Below are 26,765 nucleotides of genomic sequence, written 5' to 3' on the forward strand. Positions count from 1 at the left end.
AATAAATAAATAAATCTTAAAAAAAAAAAAAGTTAGATGCTCCACTGACTGAGCCACCCAGGCACCCCTAGATTGTGGCAAAATCAATGATCAGAACCTAATTTTTTACCAGATTATCAGTCTAATCTGTCAGTTGGCTTAAATTTCAGCCCTTTAAGTTTCTTATCCATCTGTAGTTTGTCTTAGTTTGTTTTTTTGTTTTGTTTTGTTTTGACAGAGATCACAAGTAGGCAGAGAGGCAGGCAGAGAGAGAGGGGGAAGCAGGCTCCCACTGAGCAGAGAGCCCAATGTGGGGCTCGATTCCAGGACCCTGAGATCATGACCTGAGCTAAAGGCAGAGGCTTAACACTGAGTCACCCAGGCGCCCCTGTTTGTCTTAGTTTTAAGTAATCTCTACACCCAGCATGGGGCTTGAACTCACAACCTTGAGATCAAGAGTCTCGTGCTCCTGTGACTGAGCCAGCCAGGTACCCCCATCTATGGTATTTTGACTGATGGAAAAGTAAAAGTGAAAATCAAATCTTAGGCAACTTGAAAACATGATGTATTGTAACATTTTGGCAATGATTCCCAAATATGTTGTAATCCCTTGCTTGGTAGGAACGTGAGGGCAGCTGGTGAATCATTTGGCTCATCACACTTCCTTGTGGGATTCATTCGTGTCACACAGTGTTCAGAATTTATTTTTATTTTTGTTGTCAGAATATTAAAATCACTAGGTTTCTTGTGGTTTTTTGTTTGTTTGTTTTGCCTTTTTTAAAATGTTTAACTTGAGGTTAATAAAACTCCACAGTAGAGGCGCCTAGATGGCTCAGTGGGCTAAAGCCTCTGCCTTTGGCTCAGGTCATGATCCCAGAGTCTTGGGATCGAGCCCCACATCAGGCTCTCTGCTCAGCAGGGAGCCTGCTTCCTCCTCTCTCTCTGCCTGCCTCTTTGCCTACTTGTGATCTCTGTTTGTCAAATAAGTAAATAAAATCTTTTTAAAAAAAAGTAAATAAAGCTCCACAGTAGGTTAAACCCAGGTTGTTCACTCTGGTGAATAACTTGAATATGTGACTATAAAATGTGTGTTTCTGGGGGGGTGCCTGGGTGGCTCAGTCGTTAAGCATCTGCCTTCAGCTCAGGTCATGATCCCAGGGTCCTTGGATCGAGTCCCATATGGGGCTCCCTGTTCAGTGGGGAGCCTGCTTCTCCCTCTCCCATTCCCCCTGCTTGTGTTGCCTCTCGCTTTGTCTCTCTCTGTCAAGTAAATAAATAAAATCTCTTTTTTAAAAAAATGTGTGTGCTTCTAGAGTGTCTGTAGCTCTCTCACACATCCCATTTGTGCCTGGGTCGACTGCCTTAAAAATGTCATTTTGACACAAGGTGTCCTCTTTTTCAGGGATAAAACTTAGTAAACACAGTTCTGACCTGCTTTTGCATGCTTCTGTAGGGTGAAATCAGAGCTACTGCTTTCAATGAGCAAGTGGACAAGTTCTTTCCCCTTATCGACATGAACAAGGTAGGGCGGTGTTACCCTGAGAACTGAAACTGTTGGGTGGTACCGTGAGGAGTGGGGGGACTCTTGTCCACTGGCGAACTATGTGGTGGTAAGAAGTTGTTTAATCTACCCATGTTCCATGGCTTGCCTCTTGTACAGGTCTATTATATTTCTAAAGGCATCCTGAAGATTGCTAACAAACAGTTCACAGCGGTTAAAAATGACTACGAGATGACCTTCAACAATGAGACTTCCGTCACGCCCTGTGAAGATGGTCATCATTTACCTACAGTTCAGTTTGATTTCACAGGGATTGGAGACCTGGAGAACAAGCCTAAAGACTCACTTATAGGTAAGTCTGTGTATGAGAGCAGAGAGAGTTGTGATGACTAGTTTTGTTTGCAGCCTATAAAGGAAGTGTAAGACTTAAGGGCTTGCCATTCAGCCTTTGATCAGGCTGTAATGGGGGCCTTGACCCTATTTTGCTGACATATTGTGCCTATATTTTAGACATAATTGGGATCTGCAAGAGCTACGAAGATGCCACCAAAATCACAGTGAAGTCTAACAACAGAGAAGTTTCCAAGAGAAATATCTATTTGATGGACATGTCAGGGAAAGTGGTGACTGCTACTCTGTGGGGAGAGGATGTAAGTATTAGCCTTGAGCAGTCAGAGCAGATGCAGAAGGCAGAGACCAAGACAGGCAGCTGTCTTGCCTTAAAGCTTTGGGGTTTTTACCGTGTAGGCCTTCCTAAAGAAGGATCGAACTGGCCAGGCAGTATCTGAAACCCTTTATGGCTGTGATCTCAGTTTTACACAGTGAAATGATGTTTCCTCTGACTCTAGATTAGTTTTGCTGTATCTTTGAACAGATTCTTGTGTGCGAGGTGATCTTGGATAGATTCCATGTACCACTCACGGCATTTACTCTGATTTTGACTGTTTTCCTTATTTTCTGTAAAAATGTTCCGTGTGTTCTTCCTGCTAGTGACACCTTTTCACTGTATTTGTTTGGTGTTTTTGTCATTACTCAGGCTGATAGATTCGATGGTTCTAGACAACCCGTGATGGCTATCAAAGGAGCTAGAGTTTCTGATTTTGGTGGACGGAGCCTCTCTGTACTGTCTTCAAGCACGGTCATTGTGAATCCTGACATCCCGGAGGCCTATAAGCTTCGTGGATGGTAGGTTTTATGGGGCTACAAAGGGGTTATTTGAGCCCGGCCTCTGAGTCAAAAGAGCTGGCTCTTTGGGCCCTTATGATCAGTATGTGAGCCATCTATAGAGCAGAGGGCTTTGTTACTGAATGGAGCAGTTCCTATATTTCTTGGAAGCATTATGCCTTCTGAGAGGATGGCCTTAAAGCCCTTAAACTGACAAAACTGTAATCCCATGACAAACCCAGAGATTCTGGAGGAGGCCAGCTGAAGGGAAGTGCTGCTGCTGACCTCAATCCTGCCGAAGTAAGGGGAGGCCAGGCTCTCACGGCTGTATGCTGAAGGACCATGGGCGGGAGGCCACTTTGTTTCCTAGGTTTAAAGCTGCAGGCTTCTGTGGGCTGGGGGAGGAATGTGCTTCCTTGTTCTGTCCAGTTGGTTCTGATCACATCTCCTGGTGTGTGTTCACTGGGCTCTGATAAAGTGCGGGGGAACAATGAGCTTTTGTTGGCATTACATTGTTATTCCCCAAGCACTCAGGGGATGAGGAGAGCCTATTAAAATCTCCTCACTAGGGGCGCCTGGGTGGCTCAGTGGGTTAAGCCACTGCCTTCGGCTCAGGTCATGATCTCAGGGTCCTGGGATCGAGTCCCACATCGGGCTCTCTGCTCAGCGGTGAGCCTGCTTCCTCCTCTCTCTCTCTGCCTGCCTCTCTGCCTACTTGTGATCTCTCTCTGTCAAATAAATAAATAAAATCTTTAAAAAAAAAAAAAAAAAAAAAAAATAAAATCTCCTCACTATATCTAGCTTTGTAGGGTGTTAAAACCCTGCCTTTAAGGAGCACTTCAAACTGAAACACAGCATGCAAGAATTGATGTGGTCAGGGAAAACACTGCAGCTAGCTTGAGCTTTAATAATTTGTGTAGCTGTAGTCCCGGAGGGGTGTGTGTCCGTTTCCACCTCTGTCCTAGGGTTTTAGTACTTAAAGAATTAGCTCCTGTGACAGACTTCTCACTTTTATTCTGGGTGGACCACTAGCAGCACTAAAATTTGAATAATTTCGTGAAACAGCTACTGGAGCGTTCGTGTCACTCAAGCCAGCCTCCTGAGTATCCACACGTATCCGTAGGTAACTATCCCAGTAGCTGGCAGGATGGTAGAAGGCAGGGCCTGTTTGAGGTCTGACCAGAAATAACCACAGCTTTGGTTTGTCCTCATTGCTTGATTTTCTTTCGGGCCCTAGAGCTCGAACCCAGGTTAATTGCATGCCCATATTAAGGTCTTCGTATTTTACTTGTCAATAACAGTAATCCTGGTCAACATCAAAAGACACACCTGTCTCCAGAATAAAATAACTGGCACTGATCAAAGAGAAGTTCAGTGCACACACCCCACCTAGGCAAGGATTGGAGATGTTAGATCTTGGTTATAAAAATGTGGGATTTTTTTTATTGTAAGAAGGGCTGCCTCTGTCCTTGCTCTGTTGATTCCTGATGAGCTATCTTCAGTGGCAAATGCCTCCTTGGAGTTGCTGAAACTAAACTGGTGTAGCTAGTAGTGGTGAAACAGATTTATGGACCTTGCTGTGCTTCTGTGACGGATTTAGCTGCTTACCTGACAGAATGTGAAGGCAATTGTCTGCGGCTTAGGGCAGCAACCACTCTGTTAGATGGTCTCTTTGTAAAAAGCCTGTTCTGTATGTGGTTAGCTTTTAGTCAGCCTCCTTTTAGATGACATTGGCATGTTTTTAATCTCAGACTGACTCTTCCCTGTCACAAGTATATTTCTGAGCCACTTTCCTTCATATCACCTGTTACGTGATCAAGAAGTAGAATCATTTTTATTAATAACGTGGCATAAATTAATGTCAATCTTGATATTGGCATAGGTAAATCTCACTAAGAAGATAAATCTACAAGAAAATAGATGTCTTCTGTTAAATTACTTTGGGTTATAGAGGCCTTTAAACTCTATATCAGGCTTTTAAGATTTTTTTTTTTTTTTTTTAAGATTTTATTTATTTGGGCGCCTGGGTGGCTCAGTGGGTTAAGCTGCTGCCTTCGGCTCGGGTCATGATCTCAGAGTCCTGGGATCGAGTCCCACATCGGGCTCTCTGCTCAGCAGAGAGCCTGCTTCCCTCTCTCTCTCTCTGCCTGCCTGCCTCTCTGCCTACTTGTGATTTCTCTCTGTCAAATAAATAAATAAAATCTTAAAAAAAAAAAAAAAAGATTTTATTTATTTGAGGGGTGCCTGGGTAGCTCAGTGGGTTAAGCCTCTGCCTTCGGCTCAGGTCATGATCTCAGAGTCCTGGAATTGAGCCCCTCATCGGGCTCTCTGCTCGGCAGGGAGCCTGCTTCCCCCTCTCTCTCTGCCTGCCTGTGATCTCTCTCTCTCTCTCTCTCTCTCTCTCTTTCTGTCAAATAAATACATAAAATCTTTAAAAAAAAAAAAAAAAGATTTAATTTATTTGAGACAGAGCACAAGCTGGGGAAAGGGGCAGAGAGAGAGGGATAAGCAGACTCCCCACTGAGTGTGGATTCCAAGGCAGAGCTCAGTCCCAGGACCCTGAGGTTATGACTGAAGTCAGGTGCTTAGAAGTCAGACACTTAACCAACTGAGCCACCCACATGCCCCAGGCTTATAAGATCTTTTACCGTGGGAACATGCCATCATGTTATAATATGGGACTGTCACTTTCTATGCTGATATATGTCAGTAATGATAAAAATGCAGCTATTGACTGAGAATGAGCATCAGTAGCCTAAAGAACTATGTACCGGATGCTAATTTAAGAAAAGGTTGTTGTGGGCGCCTGGGTGGCTCAGTGGGTTAAGCCGCTGCCTTCGGCTCAGGTCATGATCTCGGGGTCCTGGGATCGAGTCCCACATCGGGCTCTCTGCTCAGCAGGGAGCCTGCTTCCTCCTCTCTCTGCCTGCCTCTCTGCCTACTTGTAATCTCTCTCTGTCAAATAAATAAATAAAATCTTTAAAAAAAAAAAAAAAAAAAAGAAAAGGTTGTTGTATTTTGGTACTGTCTTTCTTGACCACTGGGGGGCATCAAAGCAATTGAGATAAAAAAAGGTCATTCCCTTCCTGCAGTTCACTTAAGATACAAGCAGGAAGATACTAATTTCAACCCATGTGACCAGGACCCATGAAAGTTGGACAAGTAGGGGGTTGGGAGTATGGATAGCCTGTATCTGGCATTCAGAAACAAGTGGCATGTTCAAAAAATATAGAGTGCCTGTCATTTCTTTGTTTATTTTTCAGGTTCGACTCAGAAGGACAAGCCTTAGATGGTATTTCTATCTCTGATGTAAAGAGTGGAGGAACAGGAGGAATCAATACCAACTGGAAAACTTTGTATGAGGCTAAATCAGAGAACCTGGGCCATGGTGACAAGGTATCCCACATTCCTGACTTTCTTCACAAAAGCACATAAATGGTGCAAAAAGATGAGTTTTCAAACTTGATTCCTGGTACTGGCTATCAGATGTTCTTCCAGAGCTATGGTTCTTAAGCAGAGCTCTGACCAGAGCATGGCGTGATGGCTGAGAACCAGTGCCAAAGTGAGGAAGCCATGCCTACATGTTGTAGCTCTCACGTGTCTTGAGGCAAAAAAAAAAAAAAAAAAAGTTAAGAACTTGGAGAGTTGTTTAATTCTTAGAGGGATCTTATTGAAGTGGTAATGACTTCAGATCCATGTTTATTTTTCCTGATTGTTCCTGCAAATTGAAATGCCCACATACCAAGAAGATGTGTTTGAAGGTTAAAACCAACCCTGAGGGGGCGCCTGGGTGGCTCAGTGGGTTAAATTCTCTGCCTTTGGCTCAGGTCATGATCCTGGGATGGAGCCCCACATCGGGCTCTCTGCTCAGCGGGGAGCCCGCTTCCTCCTCTCTCTCTCTCTGCCTGCCTCTCTGCCTACATTTGATGTCTGTCAAATAAATAAATAAAATCTTTAAAAAAAAAAAAAAAAACCAACTCTGAGCATTAGCAAGGCTCCATGTCAGACATCAGGCCATTCCCATGGGCCTTCGCTGGCTGCACAACACTAACCTCTCATGGGCTGAGCATTTGCCACTATTCTCTCATACGAAGTGCCTCTCATATTTGACATTAGTTGTAGCTTCCTTTTGCTGTTTGTATGTAATTATGCTCTTCCCATCTTGATCTAAACCTGTATTCTGCCAGCAGTTCAATATTTAAGTCACTTATTTTTCCTTTATGCCCTCTAAAACACAATTCCTACTTCTATTATTTTCATATTACGTAATACAGTTTTTATTCATTACTGTCTCATTTTGCCGCACTCCCTTATCCGTCATTTTCATCAACAACCCGTTATGATGCTGTCATACAGCATCTTGAGAATTAAAAATTAGACAGATCTGTGTTGCCCTGTCAGAGGAACCTGAAGGAACTCTTCAGGTTCTCTTAACACCCTCTTAGATCTACAGTGTGTAATAAGAAAGGCCTGGGGAGGGGATGGTGGCTGGGTGGCTCAGTTGGTTGGGTGACTGCCTTCGGCTCAGGTCATGATGCCAGAATGCTGGGATCGAGTCCCACATCAGGCTCCCAGCTCCTTGGGGAGTCTGCTTCTCCCTCTGACCTTCTCCTCGCTCATGCTCTCTCTCACTCTCTCTCTCTCAAATAAATAAATAAAATATTTTTTTAAAAAGTAAGAAAGAAGGGCGCCTGGGTAGCTCAGTGGGTTAAAGCCTCAGCCTTCAGCTCAGGTCATGATCCTGAGATCCTGGGATCGAGCCCCGTATCGTATCTGGCTCTCTGCTCAGCAGGGAGCCTCCTTCCCCCTCTCTCTGCCTGCTCTCTGACTACTTGTTGTATCTCTCTCTCTCTGTCTCTGTAAAATAAATAAATAAATAATCTTTTTTTAAAAAAAAGAAAGAAAGAAATCAGGCTTGGGGGCACCTGGCTGGCTCAGTTGGAAGAGTGTATGACACTTGGATCTCAGGGTTGTGAGTTCAGACCCCCGTTGGGTATAGAGATTACTTAAAAATAAATAAATAATGTTTTTAAAAAAGAAAAGAAAGCAGGCCTGGAGAGCACCTGTTTGGTCCCCAAACTTTAAAGTCATGCATTGAATCTGGATCTTACCTGAAAATACAGAAAAACTCAATAGACATTCTCCTAGGAGACTTTCTCCTAGGGAGTAATCTCTACACCCACTGTGGGGCACAGACACACGATCCCGAGATCAAGAGTCTCACACTCTCCTGGTTGAGCCAGCCAGGCACCCAGAGACTTCCTTTCTTAGAGCCTTCTAGAGTGAAGCCCCACCCTGAAACATTCACATTATTGTTTGGCCTTTTTGGTCTGAGACATTGGGAAGCCCCAGAGGGAGCTGTTCATCCCCCAGAATTATTTACTCTGTATCCTCTCCATGGGAGTTAAAAGGCAAAACAAATAGGGACAACATAAAGCCAGAGCACATGACTTAGTCCTTGCTATGCTGACTTCTCAGAGATCTCCCCGGGTTGACGGCTTAGAGCAGGGTTGGCACATGGCTACGTGCCTGCGTTTGCCCATCGTGTGGGGCTGCCTGGGCACTGCAGCTGCAAAGTGGGGAGCTGAGACAGAGACGGTGACTGCATGGCTCGCAAAGCACAAAGTATTTCCTGGCTGGCCAAGGAATACCTGGCTACCAAGTTTGTCACCAGGGCCTAGACAAAGATGAAGGGGAATGCAGATCCCAGAAATCACTGCTGCAGTTTTTCCCGTGGGAGGAAGGCTAGCCATCGCTCCCCAGGTTCGCCTCATTCCCCCTGTATTTCCTCCATCTGTTACCTTTGGAGAGTCAGGAATGGGAGGAACAGATCTTCATCTCTTGAAGTCTTTGTCTTTCATATTGTCTTTTTCTGTTTTTAATTAACTAATTTGGTCTAATTTCGAATTTGCATTTATTGTTAAGGGATAATACGCTTTAGAATGTCGTTTGTTATCTTCATAGGTTTTGCAGTCAGCACAAGTGATTTCAAAAACTATAGCATAAATTATTCCCTCTAAGGCCATTGTGATCTTAGGGATTCGAACGTGGAAACGCTTAGCACTTACATGTCAGGGCAAGCTTTGGGCTGCCTCCAAGTCCTCTCTCGAATGTAGGCCTTGTGTTCTAGGTCTCATGTCACTCTTTTCTCCAAAGGCCGACTATTTCAGCTCTGTGGCGACGATAGTGTATCTTCGCAAAGAAAACTGTATATATCAGGCCTGCCCAACTCAGGACTGCAATAAGAAAGTGATTGATCAACAGAATGGACTATACCGCTGTGAGAAGTGCGACAGTGAATTTCCCAGCTTCAAGTACCGCATGATCCTGTCGGTAAGTAGAATGGGTAGATGGGGACTGTGCTGTTTCTGGAGTCCCTACCAAGTGGCAGGCCCTGGAGAGACGACAGCAAAAATAAGATCATTTGGGGTAGGAAGCCTGCAGATGAGTAAGTGTTAAAGAGCTTCTTATTGTTCTGTAAGTCCGGCAAGTAAGGGGCCTTCCGTTCCACTGAATAGCAGCCTGTTCTACTAAAAGCTTTTTTTCCTACCAGAAAGTTGCATTTAGATACCCAGCTGATTTGGGTTGCTGTGTGTGTAGTATAGCTGTAGCATTGGTGACACTCTCCTGCTAACTGTTATGGAGATAAATTAATTTGAAATGGCATTTCTGGAGAGCAGTAATTATACTTATACAGCCAATGCCTATATTTAGTTATTTTTCTTGTAGATAATCTGTTCATCCTAGCCTTCGTAGAGCTGACTTCTCAGGAATGTGACTGCATACTGATGTGGGAGTGTGGCATTTTTGCATTTTAAGAATTGTTTGTTTTAAAAACCTTTAAAGTGAAGGGGTATTTATTTATTTATTTATAAAGATTTTATTTATTTACTTGACAGAGAGATCACCAGTAGCTGGAGAGACAAGCAGAGAGATGGGGGGAAGCAGGCTCCCCACTGAGCAGAAGGCCCAATGCGGGGCTCGAACCTAGGACCCTGAGATCATGACTGAGCCGAAGGCAGAGGCTTAACCCATTGAGCCACCCAGGTGCCCCCATTTTCAAATATTTTAACTCGGGTTGGGTTGGCTCAGGTCATGATCTCAAGGTCCTGGGATCGAGCCCCACATGGGGCTCCCTGCTCAGAGGGAAGCCTGTTTCTCCCTCTCCCACTCTCCCCGCTGTGTTCCCTCTCTCGCTGTTCTCTGTCAAATAAATAAATAAAATCTTTAAAAAAAAAATCGTAAGTGATAATAAAGGTGTAAGAAAATAGGTATTATTGCATTTTTCTAGAGGGTGATCTGGCAGTAATATATCAGGAGCCTTTAAAATGTTTATATTTGGGGTGCTTGGGTGGCTCAGTCAAATAACTGGCAAATTCTGATGTCTTCATGGTATTCCACACTACAGATATATAATAAAGGAATTAACCAGTATAAAATGAAGAAAGTTTAAGTTGCATCGAAGTTTTCAAAGTAACAGCAACAAATAACTTTACATAGCTGTTACATTTCTGATGATTTCTTTTTTCTTTTTTTTTTTTTAATATTTTATTTATTTATTTGACAGAGAACAGCGAGAGAGGGAACACAGCGGGGAGAGTGGGAGATGGAGAAACAGGCTTCCTTCTGAGCAGGGAGCCCCATGTGGGGCTCGATCCCAGGACCTTGAGATCATGACCTGAGCCAACCCAACCCAAGTTAAAATATTTGAAAATGGGGGCACCTGGGTGGCTCAATGGGTTAAGCTTCTGCCTTTGGCTCAGGTCCTGGGATGGAGCCCCCCACCCACCCCCCACCCACCCACTCTGTTCAGCAGGGAGCCTGCTTCTTCCTCCCTCTCTGCCTGCCTCTGCCTGCTTGTGATCTCTCTCTCTGTCAAATAAATAAAATATTTTTTTAAAAAAATTTGAAAATGGCAAATATATGTTCAGATTTATTAAATGAAATGGCAAATTTTAAATGGTATGTTTGATATAGTCTTGAAATATGTACGCACAGAAAACAGACTGAGAGGTTAAATACCAGAGTGTTGATTGAGGTTGTTTTTGGTTGATTTCTAGTTTCTTCTGCATTTTTCTTTTTTTTTTTTCTTGTAATAGGAAATTTAAAAAAACTTTTTAGATGAAAAAATAAAGGATTTTACTTACCCTTTGTATATTCTAATTGCCCCTTAAAATGTTAGTTCAGCAGGAAAGTTCTATGTTTAAGCTTCCTGTTTTTACAGAAAATAAAGTTAACTTTATTGAACTAGGATGGAGAAAGTGGTTTTAGATGGTTTATCAGACTTTCTTGACACTCGTAAATAGGAATCTCAGCACACTGGTCTCACGAGATGGTGTCTTCATTGTCACCCTCCTCAGCCCTGTTGAGCAGTGCTCTTTGCCTCTAGGAATAGCACGATGTAAACAAACTGTGGGTGTGAATCCTAGTGTGTGATATATCCTCTCATATATCTGAGTGTTTTTAACTTTTCTTCTCCCCTATTTTTTCATCATTACTTTTGATATTAAACCTCCATGTGTATGCCAAGCAAATATGTAGAATCATCAAATGGTACCTTCAAAACAAACCCCTGTGCTTTCTTATTTGTACTGAGACTTTTGCTTTAGCAACTGGATTCTGTGTGATCCACTTTCTTCCCTGACTCTCCCCTGTTTAATTTTACCATGGTCAAGTGAAGACACTTGATCGCCCATTTCTGTTGCTAGGTAAGTTTGGCGGCTCGATGAAGTCCCTTAAGTTCAGGCTTTTAAATAGTCTGGGATGGGGACGCCTGGGTGGCTCAGTTGGTTGGATGACTGCCTTCAGCTCAGGTCATGATCCTGGAGTCCCGGGATCGAGTCCCGCATCGGACTCCCAGCTCCATGGGGAGTCTGCTTCTCTCTCTGACCTTCTCCTCATTCATGCTCTCTCTCACTGTCTCTCTCTCAAGTAAATAAATAAAATCTTTAAAAATAAATAAATAAATAAATAGTCTGGGATGTTCATCAGTGACTAGAACTAGTCTTATGGAACTAGTGACCGAAGGATGTACAGTTAAAATGCAGAGAACCTGCTATCAGTCTTTGGAGGCTCATTCAAAATCTTTAGTCCAGGGTGCCTGGGTGGCTCCATGGGTTAAGCCTCTGCCTCTGGCACAGGTCATGATCTCAAGGTCCTGGGATTGAACCCCACTCCGGCTTTCTGCTCATCAGGGAGCCTGCTTTTCCTGTCTCTCTCTGCCTGCCTCTCTGTCTACTTGTGATCTCTCTCTGTCAAATAAATAAATCTTAAAAAAAAGAAAAAAAGAAAACTTTAGTCCAAAGGGCATTGCAGCTGGAGGAGAACCTAGTATGGTGTACCTGGATTGTCTGTCTGAGAGAGAGAGTTTAGTTGGATTGTTATTTCCACTGAGATCTGAAATCACATATCCACAGCATATTACGTTCCTGCTGTGATCCAGATTTACCTTTTAAACTTCTTTCTGCAATATTTTCCACATTCTTTTGAAAGAATATATATAGCATATATAGTGGTATTGGTTTTTCCCCTGGGAATTATTTTAATGGATGGAAAAAGTTAATCTTCCAGTCTCCTGAGTATGTCTTCCTTTTATTTTCTTGGTGAAATTAATATATAATGTATCTTTTAGGTAAATATTGCTGATTTTCAAGAGAATCAGTGGGTCACTTGTTTCCAGGAGTCTGCAGAGGCCATCATTGGACAAAGCACTGCTCATCTTGGGGAGTTAAAAGAGAAGGTTGGCCTCATCTTTTATTACTGTAACAGTTGCCAATAACACCCTTTTTTTGCTCTTTAATTTTTTTTTTAATTTCTTTTGAGTGTTGTATATAGTTTCTCGTTCTGATGATTGTTTAAGAGCTCATCTGATTCTGTCGAATTTTGTCTACCTTGGGTATGCTAACGATGAGTAATCAAGTAATGTATAAAAAAAATGCTGTATGGGCACCTGGCTGGCTCTTTCGGGAGAGTATGCAACACTTGATCTCAGGGTTGTGAGTTTAAGCTCCACATTGGGTGTGGAGACTACTTTAAAAAAAAAAAAAGTGCTTTAAAAATAACACTTTACAAGTATAAGCCACTTATTTCTCTGTTACCGTTAGCACACTACAGTTGATGTGCCTACAGTCACTTGAGAGCTGGAAGGATTCTTCTGAAGTAATCTGAAGTGCACATGTGCCCTTTAACATAATAAACACCTTCCTGAAAAGCTGAGTCAAATCCTGGGTTAAACTCACATATAAGGTACTTGCTATTCCAGGTCTTCAGAGGCAGTTCTTACGAAGTAACTTTCTTTCCTAAGATGATTATCCATTTCTGGGGCGCCTGGGTGGCTCAGTGGGTTAAGCCGCTGCCTTCGGCTCAGGTCATGATCTCAGGGTCCTGGGATCGAGTCCCGCATCGGGCTCTCTGCTCAGCGGGGAGCCTGCTTCCTTCTCTCTCTCTCTGCCTGCCTCTCAGTGTACTTGTAATTTCTCTCTGTCAAATAAATAAATAAAATCTTTAAAAAAAAAAAAAGAAGAAGATGATTATCCATTTCATTTCTATAAATTTATATTTTTATATATTAGGTTTATTTAATGTAGGGAATAGATTACCAATTATGCTAAAATGTAGGAAAGATACTAGAGGAAATGTGTAAAGATGGGGGCACCTGGGTGGCCCATTCAGTTAAGCATCTGCCTTTGGCTCAGGTCATGATCCCAGGGGTTCTGAGTTCGAGTCCCGCATTGGGCTCCCTGCTCAGCAGAGATCTGCTTCTCCCTCTCCCTTCATCTTCTTTCTCTCAAATAAATCATTTTAAAAAATGTGTAAAGATGATCAATGAAAGCTCTTCTGGGCCACACAAATTAGCATCTAACTGTACTTCCCCCCGCCCCTTTTCCTCCAAATTGGTTACAAAACTTATAAATAAAACATTAAGGAAAAACACACACACACTCCACTAGGAAAAAAAATACTTGTCATTTGGTGTGTTTTTCTTATTCTTTCCTGTCTTCATTTCGTCCATTCGGTCCCCACCCTTCCCTGACACGCGTCTTTTAAAAATTATGAGATCTCTGAAAATAATGCAGCAAGCCCTTTCATAGAAATAACCAGAACTGACTTTAAAGTATGATGGTATCTTTCCTGTGTTTTGCCTGGTTCTTTATTTTCATATCAGATTTTAAGGCTCGAGGCAGTTTTTCAGGGTTTTTTATGAGCTTATTACCTTTGACTGTTTTTACTTCTGGTGAGTGAGGACATATAGAAACGTCCCTCAGGAACCATGATATTCTTGGAGGACATGCTCCATGCTTTCTCTAATCTTGAAGAATAATGGCAACTGGTATAATTTTCTTAAGGTTAACACATCATTTTATTTACATATCTGAAAGCCTGAAAGACTTTGTGTGTATATGTGAAGTAACTTTTACAAGAGTTTGATGTAACAAAGCCATTTTCATGTCTCATGTGGCTTGAAAAGATACTGTTTACTGACATGAATGATTAATTTTATATAAAATTACTGCAAATTAATTTTATGCGTATTTATATAAAATCCTTGCTCTGATTTCTTCCAGTTTACCAGACTTTTTTTTTTTTTAATAAAAAAAAAGCTTAATTAGTGGGGTGCCTGGCTGGCTTAGTCAGTGGAACATGTGACTCTTGATAGTAGAGGTATGTATTCGAGCCCCACATTGGGTATAGAGATTACTTTATTTTTAAGAAAGGTAAATAAAGCTTAAGTAGTGTTTGAGGGACAAGAGAAAGAGGGAGAGAACTGTGTGTTTCAAACTTTTCCTAGTCTTTACCCACTTCACCTGCCTTCTTTACTTGCTCACAAATCACTATAAATGCAGAGACTAAGACAGTATGGCAACTTAAAGGTTTTTTGCTTGTTTTTTTCTCTCAATTCTTTTTTTTAAGATTTCATTTTTATTTTTTAAGGTTTTTTTTTTTTTTTAACTATTTTATTTATTTGTCAGAGAGAGAGAGAGCACAAGCAGGGGGAGCAGGCAGAGGGAGAAATGGGCTCCCTGCTGATCAGGGACCCTGATGCTGGGCTCAGTCCCAGGAACGTGGGATCATGACCTGAGCTGAAGGCAGACTTTTTTTTTTTTTTAAGATTTTATTTATTTATTTGTCAGAGAGAGAGTGAGCGAGAGCGAGCACAGGCAGACAGAGTGGAAGGCAGAGTCAGAGGGAGAAGCAGGCTCTCCGCGGAGCAAGGAGCCCGATGTGGGACTTGATCCAGGACGCTGGGATCACAACCCGAGCCGAAGGCAGCCGCTTAACCAACTGAGCCACCCAGGCGTCCCAAGGCAGACATTTAACCTACTGAGCCACCCAGGCACCCCTTTAAGATTTTGTTTTTAAGTAAATCTCTGCATCCAGTGTGGGGCTTGAACTCAAAACCCTTAGATTCCATCACAAAAATTTTGAAGTTTAGTAATTGTTTTCTTTTTTTTTTTCTTTAAATATTTATTTATTTATTTATTTATTTGACAGAGATCACAAGTAGGCAGAGAGGCAGGCAGGGAGAGAGGAGAGCAGGTTCCCCGCTGAGCAGAGCACCCGATGCAGGACTCGATCCAGGACCCTGAGATCATGACCTGAGCTGAAGGCAGACGCTTAACCCACTGAGCCACGCAAGCACCCTAGAAATGTGTTTTCTAAGAGTGGTTTAATTATTTTTATAATTATGGTGAAATATGCATAACATAAAATTTACTTTTTTAACCATTTTTAAGTTTAGTACACTCATTAAATACTAATTCTCCATTTCCCCTTCCTCTGGCCCCTGGCAATCATTCTACTTTCCGTCTCTGTGAATTTGGCTACTGTAGGTAGAGTATTTTAGTATTTTAATAAAATTCTATCTAAACAGTTTTATGTAATGAAATGTCACCTGTAGATTAGTCATTCCTAAGTAATTTAAACCACTGAGGGCAAAAAATTTTGAGAGAGGTTTTTCTCAGAAGTCTTTTCAAAAATATTTTTTTCTCTTGGGGTGCTTGGGTGGCTCAGTTGATTGAACCTCTGCCTTTGGCTCAGATCATGATCCCAGGGCTCTGGGATTGAGCCCCATGTACAGCTTCCCGCTCAACTGGGAGTCTGCTTCTCCCTCTTCTCTGCCTGCCACTCTGCCTACGTGTGTGCTCTCTCTCTCTCTCTCTCACTATCAAATAAATAAATAAAATCTTAATAAAAAGTTTAAAAATATTTTATTTTTAAGTAATCCCTGAACCCAATGGGGGGCTCAAACCTACAGCCCCAAGATCCAGAGTCACATGTTTTTCTGACTGAACCAGCCAGTCAGCCTTCAAAAATTTTAATGGATATTTTCAAATGGTCTGATAGCTTCCATGCCTAAAGTTTTACATTTGTTTTTGCAGAATGAACAAGCATTTGAGGAAGTTTTCCAGAATGCCAACTTCCGATCTTTCATATTCAGAATCAGGGTGAAACTAGAGACCTACAATGTAAGTGGGGTCTCCTGGGGTGCAGAAGGGTTAGCAGTGGGGACCTTCTCTCTGTCACCCACAACAACAGTACGGTGGCAACTGTCACCTAATTGCATACTATGGACCAGACCCAGTGCTAAACATCCTGCGTTTATTACTCATTGACTCTTCCCAGAGCTGAGGTTGATTGTTTTGTCTGGTGTTGAGCATCTAGTGGGAAATGCTGTGTGCTCTCTTCAGTTACAGCCTGGGGGATTTTTGTTGGTGTACTGACAAAGAACAGTAAGGTATTGAGTGGACTCACTTCCATGAGGAAGTGAACCAGACGGTGCACCCTTTCTGGGCACCACACCACCCTGCCTCCAAAGGCACTGTTGAGTCCTGAGGAGCGAACGAGGAGTTCTGAAAACCTCCCTGCTTGTTTCAGGGGTTCCTCACTCTGTTGTGTTATTATGCCCTAACTCTAGTACCTGCTAGAAGGGGTGTTTGTTTCTGGAGGCACTGAATGAGGGAGTCAAATGTCTGTGCTAGAATGACAGAGTGAGGCAGGACCAGGGGACAACTTGAAGGTTCATGCAGCGCTCTCATGGTGCGGACAAGGAAGGTGAAGTGCAGAGAGGTTGTATCCTGGAGAGCTGAGATGGCTGCAGACCAGGCCTTCGTCCTCTGCCGTGGGTGCTTTTGCTTTCATACCACTCTCAAAACTAGCTGTGTGGCTCCAAGCAAGTGACTTCTCTTCTCTGGGCTCCTGTGTCCCCCTCTGCAGAGAAAACAAAGTGACCTAGATCAGCCCGCTAAGGCCCATCCCGTTTAGATTCTAAGTTTCTGAGAGCTTGGGATCACAAAGGAAGGTTGAAGAGGGGCTTCTGTCCACGCTCCCAGCTCCGGAAGTTCCAAACGGGACTCTCGCGGGGGATGGCTTTCTGTACTAGGATGACTGAACACTAAGTCCCGCATGCCTTTGTGTTCGCTCCCGCTGGGATCACTGAAACCCCTGAAGCCAAGGGGGTTACCAACCAGCATTCCGTGCCAAGGGCTTTCCTCCATTGACAGACTGCTTTTCTCTTCTTGAAGGATGAGTCTCGAATTAAGGCCACTGTGATAGACGTGAAGCCCGTGGACTACAAAGAATATGGCAGAAGGCTGATCATGAACATCAGGAGAAACGCGCTCATGTGAGAAGAAGAGCAGGGCTGATTGGGCAGAAGTTTGAAAAAGCAGAGCTGAAGTGAAACCAGTTCATTCTTCCCCCTTCTCTTCGTCCCTTCCCCCATGACATTTCCACATGAACTGCGCGGTGCAGGTGGACAAAGCGCTTTCTTCCCTTGGGCGCATCTTGGAGCCCGTCAGTACTCACTGATACAGGCAAAGGGAAACGGGCTCCGACAGCTGTGGTGTACACGGCAGTGGGTCAGCCGGAGGGTAGCGCGGGGCCAGTCACTCCCTCTGTCTTCGGGGTTTTGTCAGTTTTATTAAGATTTCATTATCTTCAGGCAGGAATTATGTCACAAGTAATTGACCCTAACTCTGCAGACAGTGAAATAAATTATGTAACGAGGGTTTCTGCCTCTCCTGCGGTGACACCTTCACAACGTGGGTTCCCTCTCAGGATGGGGAGCCAAGAGGGGGTCATGCGGAACCCATACTTCAGTGAGTGTGTCTTTCTGGAATTCAAAGCCTCTCTCATTCTGGAGGTGCCACATAGTTGTTAATGCTTGGAATGGCAATAGGGTAGAATTATTAATCAAAGACATATCTTTTATATCTGAAGAATATCCCTCCTTCAGGGTTTAATAGACTGAGTCAGATGGGTCTGATATTAATCAAAATTGTCTCTTCTGAGGAAAGCTGATAAGCATTGACTTGCTGTCCCCCAGGGACATCCAGGCAACTACAAAGCATTGCTTTAGTTTTCACTTCAATTAATGTTGCATTTTGGTTGGCGGATGCATACTTTTTCTACCTGTACATATTTCTTGCATTTGTATGTTTCATTTCTTGACCAAAGCTATGTTAAATAGAAGGGATTTTGAAGGAAGAAGCCCTTTGTTTCCCCTGCTTTGTTTTAATAAACAGAATATTCTCTTCATGTGAATCCTACTTTCTTTGAATGCAAAGGGTTCTTGTAACTGGAAAGCAATTAATTAGCCTTCATAATAAATGTTCACTTGGGGGAGATGTTAACTCATTACAGACTCAAAGATCAGTCTGAGGCATAGAGATCACTCATCCTAATGTTTGTGACCCGAAAATGCATCTTTTAAAAGAATGAAAACCCTGCAAACAAAAAGCCATTGTGCTCCAGAATGCTGATCATCGGGCACTTTGGGATCTTATTGATGTTTACACAGCATTCTAACACCAACCAGGCTCTGAAATGTGTACAGACAGTGAGCTAGTAAGAAAACAGTAATTATGCTACTGGGCCTTTCAGTCAGCAAGAGCATGCTTGCTCTGTGTGTTCCTAATCACATTAATTATCTATCCGGTTGCCGCGACCCACCACTAGGCATTGGCTGCACATCTCTCTCCCTGAGCATCCAGGCTGTGTCGCAGTCCGCCTGGCCGGGCAGGTGCGACATACAGTGGCCCATCGTGGAGCTGGAGAGCGATGACGGCCTGGCCATTTCGTCCTCACCTGTCTTCTGTCCGGAGGCAAGTGGCCAGCCCTAAGCCGGATGACTTCTGTTCCTCACAACAGACAGGGTCTCTCTCAGGCCTGCTGATAGTTTGGGCACATCCCAGCCTCAGTCGGTGGTCATTGGGCTGCACTTGCCTGTGGGGCTGAGGCTTCAACCATTTCTATGGAAGCTCTTTTCCGCCTGACCTTGCTTATCAAGCACGGACTAGAAAATTACAGTCTTCGGCACAATTCTGGATTGACAAATTGTGGGTTGGAAGTGGTAATCTAGCTTTCAGCCCAGTTACCAGTCTCACATTCCACTCCTCCCAGCATTCCCTATGTTCACGTTCACGACGGCTCTCCCTTGTGGGGCGTGAGTTACCCTGACACATCTCAGGACCACTGGACCTGGCCTCAGGTGTCCTCAGTGACTGGTGAATCCATGGGCCCTCCTGGGGGAGGGCGGCTCCCTGGAGAGAGGACGTTTAGCAGATTTCCCTACTAAAAATCAGATCACCAGGAGAGGAGCATCAGAATTGGCTCCACTTAGGCTTTTAAGAGATCTAGGTCCCTGAGGATGGCCTAAATAGATTCTGGCCCACAGTTCTTGGAATTCTCTTGGATATGGTTTACCCCAAAAGGCTGTTCATGTTCTATTTCTCATCTTTCACTTTTAGATCAATGTTTACTTTGCGTACACCATGACATCAGCGTTAAGCAATTAGGAAAAAATCTAATCATTTTGCCTTCATTTAAATGGTTCTTGGAGTTCCTCCAGTCTTATTGTGAAAGAGGCAAGAAAAAAAAAAGCAATAATCTGATTTCTGTCCATATTTTCAGTGTTTTATGCTTTCCATTAAAGCCTTGCTAATCTCTAGTGTGCTGTTCATTTTTGAACTACAGGGTCAAAATTTCCCCCCTCCCCCACTTTTTTTTCCCTGAGTGGCCTGTCTTGGAAAAGTATAAATAATATTGATCGTGGTATTTAATACACTAATGAAACCCGTGCCTATTGACTACATAATTAATATACTGTCTAAAAGTGAAGTTTGGCAGCCCAGTGTATAAAGGTTTATATTGACTTGTGTTTCTTTGGCAATATGCCTTCTAAGATTTTATTTATAAAAAGTAAAACGGGGGGGGCACCTGGGTGGCTCACTGGTTAAAGCCTCTGCCTTCGGCTCAGGTCATGATCCCGAATTCCTGGGATCAAGCTCCATATTGGGCTCTCTGCTCAGCAGGGAGCCTGCTTCCCCCTCTCTCTGCCTGCCTCTCTGTCTACTTGTAATCTTTGTCAAATAAATAAAATCTTTAAAAAAAAAAAAAAAAAAGCAAAACGGGGGTGCCTGGGTGGCTCAGTCATTAGCTTGCTGCCTTTGGCTTAGGTCATGATCCCAGGGTCCTGGGATCGAGCCCCGCATCGTGCTCCCTGCTAGGTGGGAGGCCTGCTTCTCCCTCTCCCACTCCCCCTGCTTGTGTTGCCTCTCTTGCTCACTCTCTGTGTCAAATAAATAAAATCTTAAAAAAAAAAAAAAAAGGGGGGGAAGTGAAACAGGTTGTTGAGTCTCCTTTCCTTTTCACTCATTAGAAGGCCACTGCTCCCCTAGTAAATTGATTGTTTCCTTATATCAGAGGATTTCTACCCCATCCCCATCCACACCCCCACCCCATAAAACGTGGTTTGTTAGCTCTTAGTCTCATAATCCACTCTTGGTAGAGTTCTGGCTTTTATAAACACTTTTGGAAATAATCCGCTTTCCTCAAAAGGGATAGAATTTAGATGTTTGATTTTCATTTGTTGAAAAAAAACTCAACTAAGTACATTTGTTATTAAGCTGGTAAGTATGGTTAATGTCTATTGAAAAGGAAAGGAATAGGGTCTCTTCGGCCCATTGATTATCTCTTACATAAGTAATCCATGTTTGTTATAGAAGAACAACCTACAGATAAGAAAAAGGAAATTACCCATAATCCTACAAATCACCAATAACCACTTGTGGAGCTGACTTTTCTAAGCATACATGCATATAAATGTAGTTTTAATTGAAATAGGATTATACTGTGTACGCTATTCTGTAACACTTTTCTCCTAGCACTCTAGGATGGACATCTTTTCTGTTTCAATAAAAGTAGATCTGCATAATTTTAATTGGTATTTGGCTGTGTGGATATATATATTTATTGAGCCAATTCACTTGCTGGATGTTTATATTCCCCAATTATTTTTAAATTTTATTTTGTTAAGATAGAATTGGCGTATAGAGTTTCATTTTAGAGTTACATATACTTCCTAATTGCTATCATAAAACCAGTATTTGGGGTGCCTGGGTGGCTCAGTTGGTTAAGCATCTGCCTTTGGCTCAGGTCATGACCCCAGCATCCTGGGATCGAGCCCCACATTGGGCTCCATGGGGAGTTCTGCTTCTCCCTCTCCCTCTGTCTGCCCCTCTGCCTACTTGTGCTCATTTTCTCTCTCAAATAAATTAGGGGTACCTCAGTGGCTCAGTGGGTTAAGCCTCTGCCTTCAGCTCGGGTCATAATCTCGGGGTCCTGGGATTGAGCCTGCATTGGGCTACTTGGCGGGGCTGCATTGGGCTTTTCCCTCTCCTTCTGCCTGCCTTTCTGCCTACCTGTGATCTCTCTGTCAAATAGATAAATAAAATTAAAAAAAAAAAATAAGGGGCACCTGGGTGGCTGAAATAATTGAGGCTCTGCATTCAGCTCGGGTCATGATCTCAGGGTCCTGGGATTGAGCCCCACATCGGACTTTCTGCCCAGCAGAAAGCCTCCTTCCCCCTCTCTCTGCCTGCTTCTCTGCCTACTTGTGATCTCTGTATGTCAGATAAATAAAATCTTTTTAAATAAATAAATAAAATCTTCAATAAAAATAAAAATAAACCCAGTATTCAATGAGCAGGGACATCTATCCTTTGTGGCACTGTGAAAATGTCTGCCTTCTCCACTTGTTGGGTTAGCTTTTCTGATGGCTTTCTCCGTGCCTTAGCCCAGTGATGACGGCTCTAACTCTGTGTGCCATCAAAGGCTGGCAGGTGATTTGAACAGGTCCTAGAATCCTCTGGAGCAAAAGCAGGTAGATGAATGTAGGGAGGAGAGAGAAAAGGAAGGCTCCCAAGCCATAGATGTTTCTACCCCACCTACCACATGGACAGAGCTGTGGCTCTGAAAAGGCCAAGATCCTCTAGATTTCTGCTAGTGTGGCAGGAACGGCCTCTTGAGAACACATTTAACTTGCTTTATCAATCAATATATGCCAGTGATTCTTCACCAAAAGCTCTTAGTTAATGATTATTAAAGCTTTTAATTGTATTTGTGATGGCGGCTTTCTTGTCAAGAAGAGTATGGGAGCACCTGTCTCCTTTGCCTGTGCTGTCCTCCTTGTTTACAAGTGATTTGAAATTAAGATACCTTGTCCCGGGGCGCCTGGGTGGCTCAGTGGGTTAAGCCGCTGCCTTTGGCTCAGGTCATGATCTCGGAGTCCTGGGATCGAGTCCCGCATCGGGCTCTCTGCTCAGCAGGGAGCCTGCTTCCTCCTCTCTCTGCCTCTCTGCCTACTTGTGATCTCTCTCTGTCAAATAAATAAATAAAATCTTTTAAAAAAAAAAAAGGTACCTTGTCCCCAAGAACTGTGGTTTATCTGGAGCAAGTCTGGGGACTAAGCAGTAATATCACAAGTCAAATTAAAATTCAATAAATTGGGGCATCTGGGTGGCCCAGTTGTTAGCGTCTGCCTTTGGCTCGGGTCATGATCCCAGGGTCCTGGGATTTGAGCCCTGCATCGGGCACCTGGCTCAGCGGGGAACCTATTTCTCCCTCTCCCACTCCCTCTGCTTGTGTTCTCTCTCTTGCTGTGTCTCTCTGTCAAATAAATAAAATCTTTTTTTAAAAAAAGAAAGTAGGGGCACCTGAGTGGCTCAGTGGTTTGGCTGCTGCCTTCGGCTCGGGTCATGGTCTCGGGGTCCTGGGATGGAGCCCCGCATCGGGCTCTCTGCTCCGCAGGGGGCCTGCTTCTCTCTCTCTCTCTCTCTCTGCCTGCCTCTCTGCCTACTTGTGATCTCTGTCTGTCAAATAAATAAATAAAATCTAAAAAGAAAAAAGAAAAAGAAAAAAGAAAGTAAAACTCAGTAAATGGGCCAGCACCCAGCTGGCTCAGTCAGTCAGAGGAGCATGTGACTCTTCATCTTAGGGACTGTGGGTTCAAGCCCCACGCTGGGCAGAAAGATTCCTTAAGAAAATAAAAAAATAGGGGCTCCTGGGTGACTCAATTGGTTAAGTGACTGCCTTCGGCTCCGGTCATGATCCCAGAGTCCCAGGATCGAGTCCCACATCCAGCTCCCGGCTCTGCGGGGAGTCTGCTCCTCCCTCTGACCCTCTCCCCTCTTCATGCTCTCTCTCACTCTCTCTCTCTCAAATAAGTAAATACATAAAATCTTTTTTAAAAATAAATAAAACTTGGGCGCCTGGGTGGCTCAGTGGGTTAAGCCGCTGCCTTCGGCTCAGGTCATGATCTCAGGGTCCTGGGATCGAGTCCCGCATTGGGCTCTCTGCTCAGCAGGGAGCCTGCTTCCTCCTCTCTCTCTCTCTGCCTGCGTCTCTGCCTACTTGTGATCTCTGTCTGTCAAATAAATAAATAAAATCTTTAAAAAAAATAAAAATAAATAAAACTTAAAAAAAAAAGAAAAAATATATGTCAGTAAATGGAGAGATCCCTGGAGACTGGAGTGTTCAGGAAAGCTTTCACAAAGAATTGAGTGACAGGAGACTCACAAATTATAGCCTTCATTTCCATCAGGGGCCGTCTGGTCTATAAGGAAGATCACGAACAACAGCTGATAATGACCGTGTGTTCTGTGTCGCCGCAGACGAAACTGTGTAAACGCCATGAAAGGTGCACCAAAGGGCCCTGAGTTCCTTCTGCGTGTCTGACTACAATAGAGGTAGGGGGCTTACAACTTCTATTGCCAGATCCTGTCCTAAGAGTCTGCGATTTGCCAGTAACCGGTGGGTGTGCTCGAAGACCTTGAACCTCACCATTCTGCCAGCCTCTCATCTTTGCCAGGCTCTCCATGACCGTCCCCTTGCACCCCCTGCTTCTGATCTATTGCTAAATCTCAAAAATGTATAATTTTCAAGAAAACAGTCTTCCCTTCTCCAGCCTTGACACCGAAAGACCATGCGAAAAACTGAATACCACCTGCCTGGGGAGAAATATTTATAACCAGTTCAGAAGTGAGCATGTAAACTTTTCATAAATGGTGAGCCCTTCTTATGAAACTGTACCTGCTCCCTAGTGGATTACCCAGTTGGTAATTGGAAGTGTGTGCTGTCATTAAAAATGACAGCTTCCTCACATAACATGCTTGGTGCTTGTAAAATGCAGATAACTCAGCCTATATATAACTTGGGTGTGTTACAGCTTCCTCCCGGCCGTTAGGTAACCCAGGGGCTGGCGCCTTGGAAAGCAGGGGAGCTCGAGGCACGCAGTGGTATTGGGCTCCTGAATGCCTTGCCCTGAAACGGAGTCAGAACAACCAGAACTTTTTTTAAAAAAAAAAAGCCCCCACTGGACTCTCATCTCTCCTCCCCCAGTTGACACCGCTGTTCACGTTGAAGTTTATTTATATCTTCAGTCAGCCACGGTGCAGAGGTCATTTCTGTTGGCCTCAAATTTTAGAGGCTTATGTGTTTGCCTAGGAGAGATGCTCTCCCTGGCACTCAGGCTTGAAATGCAAAGTCTGTCTTTTGTAGAAGCTTCCCTGTCTCCATAGCACCCCCTTCTCCCACCACCATTACCATTCCCTTCTCCGCTATTTATTTAAAATCTGAATAGCTGTAGAAGGTGCATCCCTATAAATGAGCTCTCCTCCTGTAATGGGTTCTCTCCAGGCAGCAAACCTTCCATAAAGGAGCCACTAATTAAGCAGAAAACGGTTTGTCTTGCTTAGCCACGTTCCATGAATCCAGCAGTCAATTTAGGCAATGGCAACATCCTTCTTTAGAGCTATGATTTTAATAATATTCCTCTGTCTTTCTGCCTGCGGTTGGCAGGGGAGGGGTGTTGTGTGTGTGTCCCTGTTCCTGTCTTGCTTTCCTCTTTAAGAGAAGATCCCTTTCCATGGATGTCCCTTTCTATGAAAATCCCTATTAAAGTTACTCTTCCAGGATCAAGCTCACGCTGAGCCTTCCCAGCCAGAGCGCAGTGCTGTGGGGGAAGCGCCATGATTTGCAGTAGGGGCACGCACAGGTCTTTGGGGAAGATGCCTGTCAGTCTTGGGTGGTGAGAGGCCTGAGCGGCTGTCCCCCTTCGGTCTGAGGTACAATTGAAGGTGTGAGCACGCGTCCCCGGGCCGCGTGCTGCCCGTGCCTTCTAATAGCACCTTTAGCTCCCGGATCCAAGTCTCATTTTGCGTGTGTGATTAAATCGCGGGTGGCTAGGAAAAGCAGAGCCCTCTTAATTAGAGAGCGACATTCTTGCATAGGAGTTGTGTTCCGTGCGTGGCATCATTGTCACGGCAAATTACCAGCTAGGTTAAATATTGAGCTGGTAGTTCACAGAGCTTCAATTATTCCCCCCCCCCCCGACCTCCTCCTCTCCTCGCCATCACCTGCTATCCTGCACTTCTAACTTGATCTTCTGCCAAGTGGTAGCTTTAAAGTGAGGCTTAGAGAAGATACACTTTATGGCGGGAGCAATAAATCTGGCTTTGGGCAAGTTAGAGGATGCCCAGAACATGAATGAGGGGCACAATTTTTGCTGGGTGTGTGGGGGTGCACTGGGGCCATCTCACGGGCCGTCTAACTCCAGCCATAAAACTCCTAGGTCAGTCAGTATATCTTGCGCGGGTGTCTCCAGCGTGAAAACCCTACATTGGGGATGCCACAAGAAACACAAAGGGAATGGAAGACTTGGTCCCTTCTCTCTCACTTGGAATCCATGATGGGGATCCACAAAACAGAAGCACACACTTTTTATAAACAAGCCAAGCGACCCAGAGCAGACCGAGTACACGGTGGCAGAGAGGAGGAAACCGTCGGGTAGAGGCGAGTGGTCATGATAAAGCTAGGGACCATGGACTGGCAGGGTGAACAGAGAGGTACTTGTCCAGGCGAAGAACCAGCGGTGCACAGGCATAGGAGGAGGACAAAGTGGGCCAGGTGCAGGGGATACCAAGGAAATGAGTTTGGTTTGAGTGGTATCGCCTTTTGTTAGAAATAATAAACGAGATTGAGAACATCAGGAGTGCAGCCTGGATGGTGATTTTCTGGGAGCTTAAGGCTTAAGCCCTGTGGAATGCAGGTCTCAGCGAGTGTCCTTTGTCTTTAAGTGACCTTTCAGTGGTTCCTAGAACTGGGCTTCTGGCTCACAGAGGCTGGGGGGAACATTGTTCCAGCTCAGCCCACTCTGCTTAGCCGGCTAAGAGCTGAGGAAATCCTGTAGGGATGATATTGGAGTGTTGTGCACTCAATTCCTCACAAGCGTCCTGCTGGGCTGCTCATTTTCTCTGGACAAAGATAGACTGCCTCCCTCTCTTGTTGATGGAATGAAAATTCTCTCTTGCATTATGGCTCATGTGATAACTTTGGTGGCGGTGGTGTGGGGATAAGGAAGAGTCTCTTAATGGCTCTAGTTAAACCTGGTAATATCACTCCATCAACCTTCAGCCTGCTGTGGGTATCTAACCCAGATTCGCATTCCTGAATGTCTAAAACCTGCCACTGGCATCTTCAAAGTGCTAAAAAGGAGCTGGCCGTCATTCGGCGATTTCGTGGAGCAGATGTATAAGCCACGCGCTCGTTTCTTGACTCTGGAATTGTGCCTCTTCCCCTGCCAGCTCCCCAGCCCAAGGTCAGTCTCCTTGGATCAACTTGGGAAGTCAAAGTTATTTCGGCTACAGCATCCCCCTTGGCAGTGTCTTAGCTGCTGGCACGCTGGTTTAATGCCCCCAATGGAAGAGAACTCATTTTATTCTGGAAAATGGGGAAATGAATTTGCTGCAGGACCTGCCCAGGTCTAATTAGTCCAGTCTGCGAG

At 44.1% G+C, this 26,765-nt stretch overlaps 1 protein-coding gene across 2 annotated transcripts in view; it reads left to right on the forward strand.

The window, feature by feature from the left end:
* The window catches only part of RPA1 (replication protein A1), a 77,634-nt gene extending 59,453 nt beyond the window's left edge, over nt 1-18,181 (forward strand). For both annotated transcript variants that reach the window (XM_004746853.3, XM_045070022.1), the window contains 9 exons: nt 1,433-1,501; nt 1,640-1,832; nt 1,991-2,130; nt 2,517-2,665; nt 5,908-6,040; nt 8,801-8,977; nt 12,276-12,383; nt 16,024-16,110; nt 17,167-18,181. In XM_004746853.3, coding sequence (XP_004746910.1) covers nt 1,433-1,501; nt 1,640-1,832; nt 1,991-2,130; nt 2,517-2,665; nt 5,908-6,040; nt 8,801-8,977; nt 12,276-12,383; nt 16,024-16,110; nt 17,167-17,271 — 1,161 coding nt within the window. In that variant the 3' untranslated portion in view covers nt 17,272-18,181. The remainder of the gene's footprint in view (nt 1-1,432; nt 1,502-1,639; nt 1,833-1,990; nt 2,131-2,516; nt 2,666-5,907; nt 6,041-8,800; nt 8,978-12,275; nt 12,384-16,023; nt 16,111-17,166) is intronic.
* The last annotated feature ends 8,584 nt before the right edge of the window (nt 18,182-26,765 follow it).

This window comes from Mustela putorius, unplaced genomic scaffold (genome assembly GCF_011764305.1).
Source record: "Mustela putorius furo isolate JIRA1106 unplaced genomic scaffold, ASM1176430v1.1 tig00003962_pilon_pilon_pilon, whole genome shotgun sequence".
In the NCBI taxonomy this organism is placed as follows: Eukaryota; Metazoa; Chordata; class Mammalia; order Carnivora; family Mustelidae; genus Mustela; species Mustela putorius.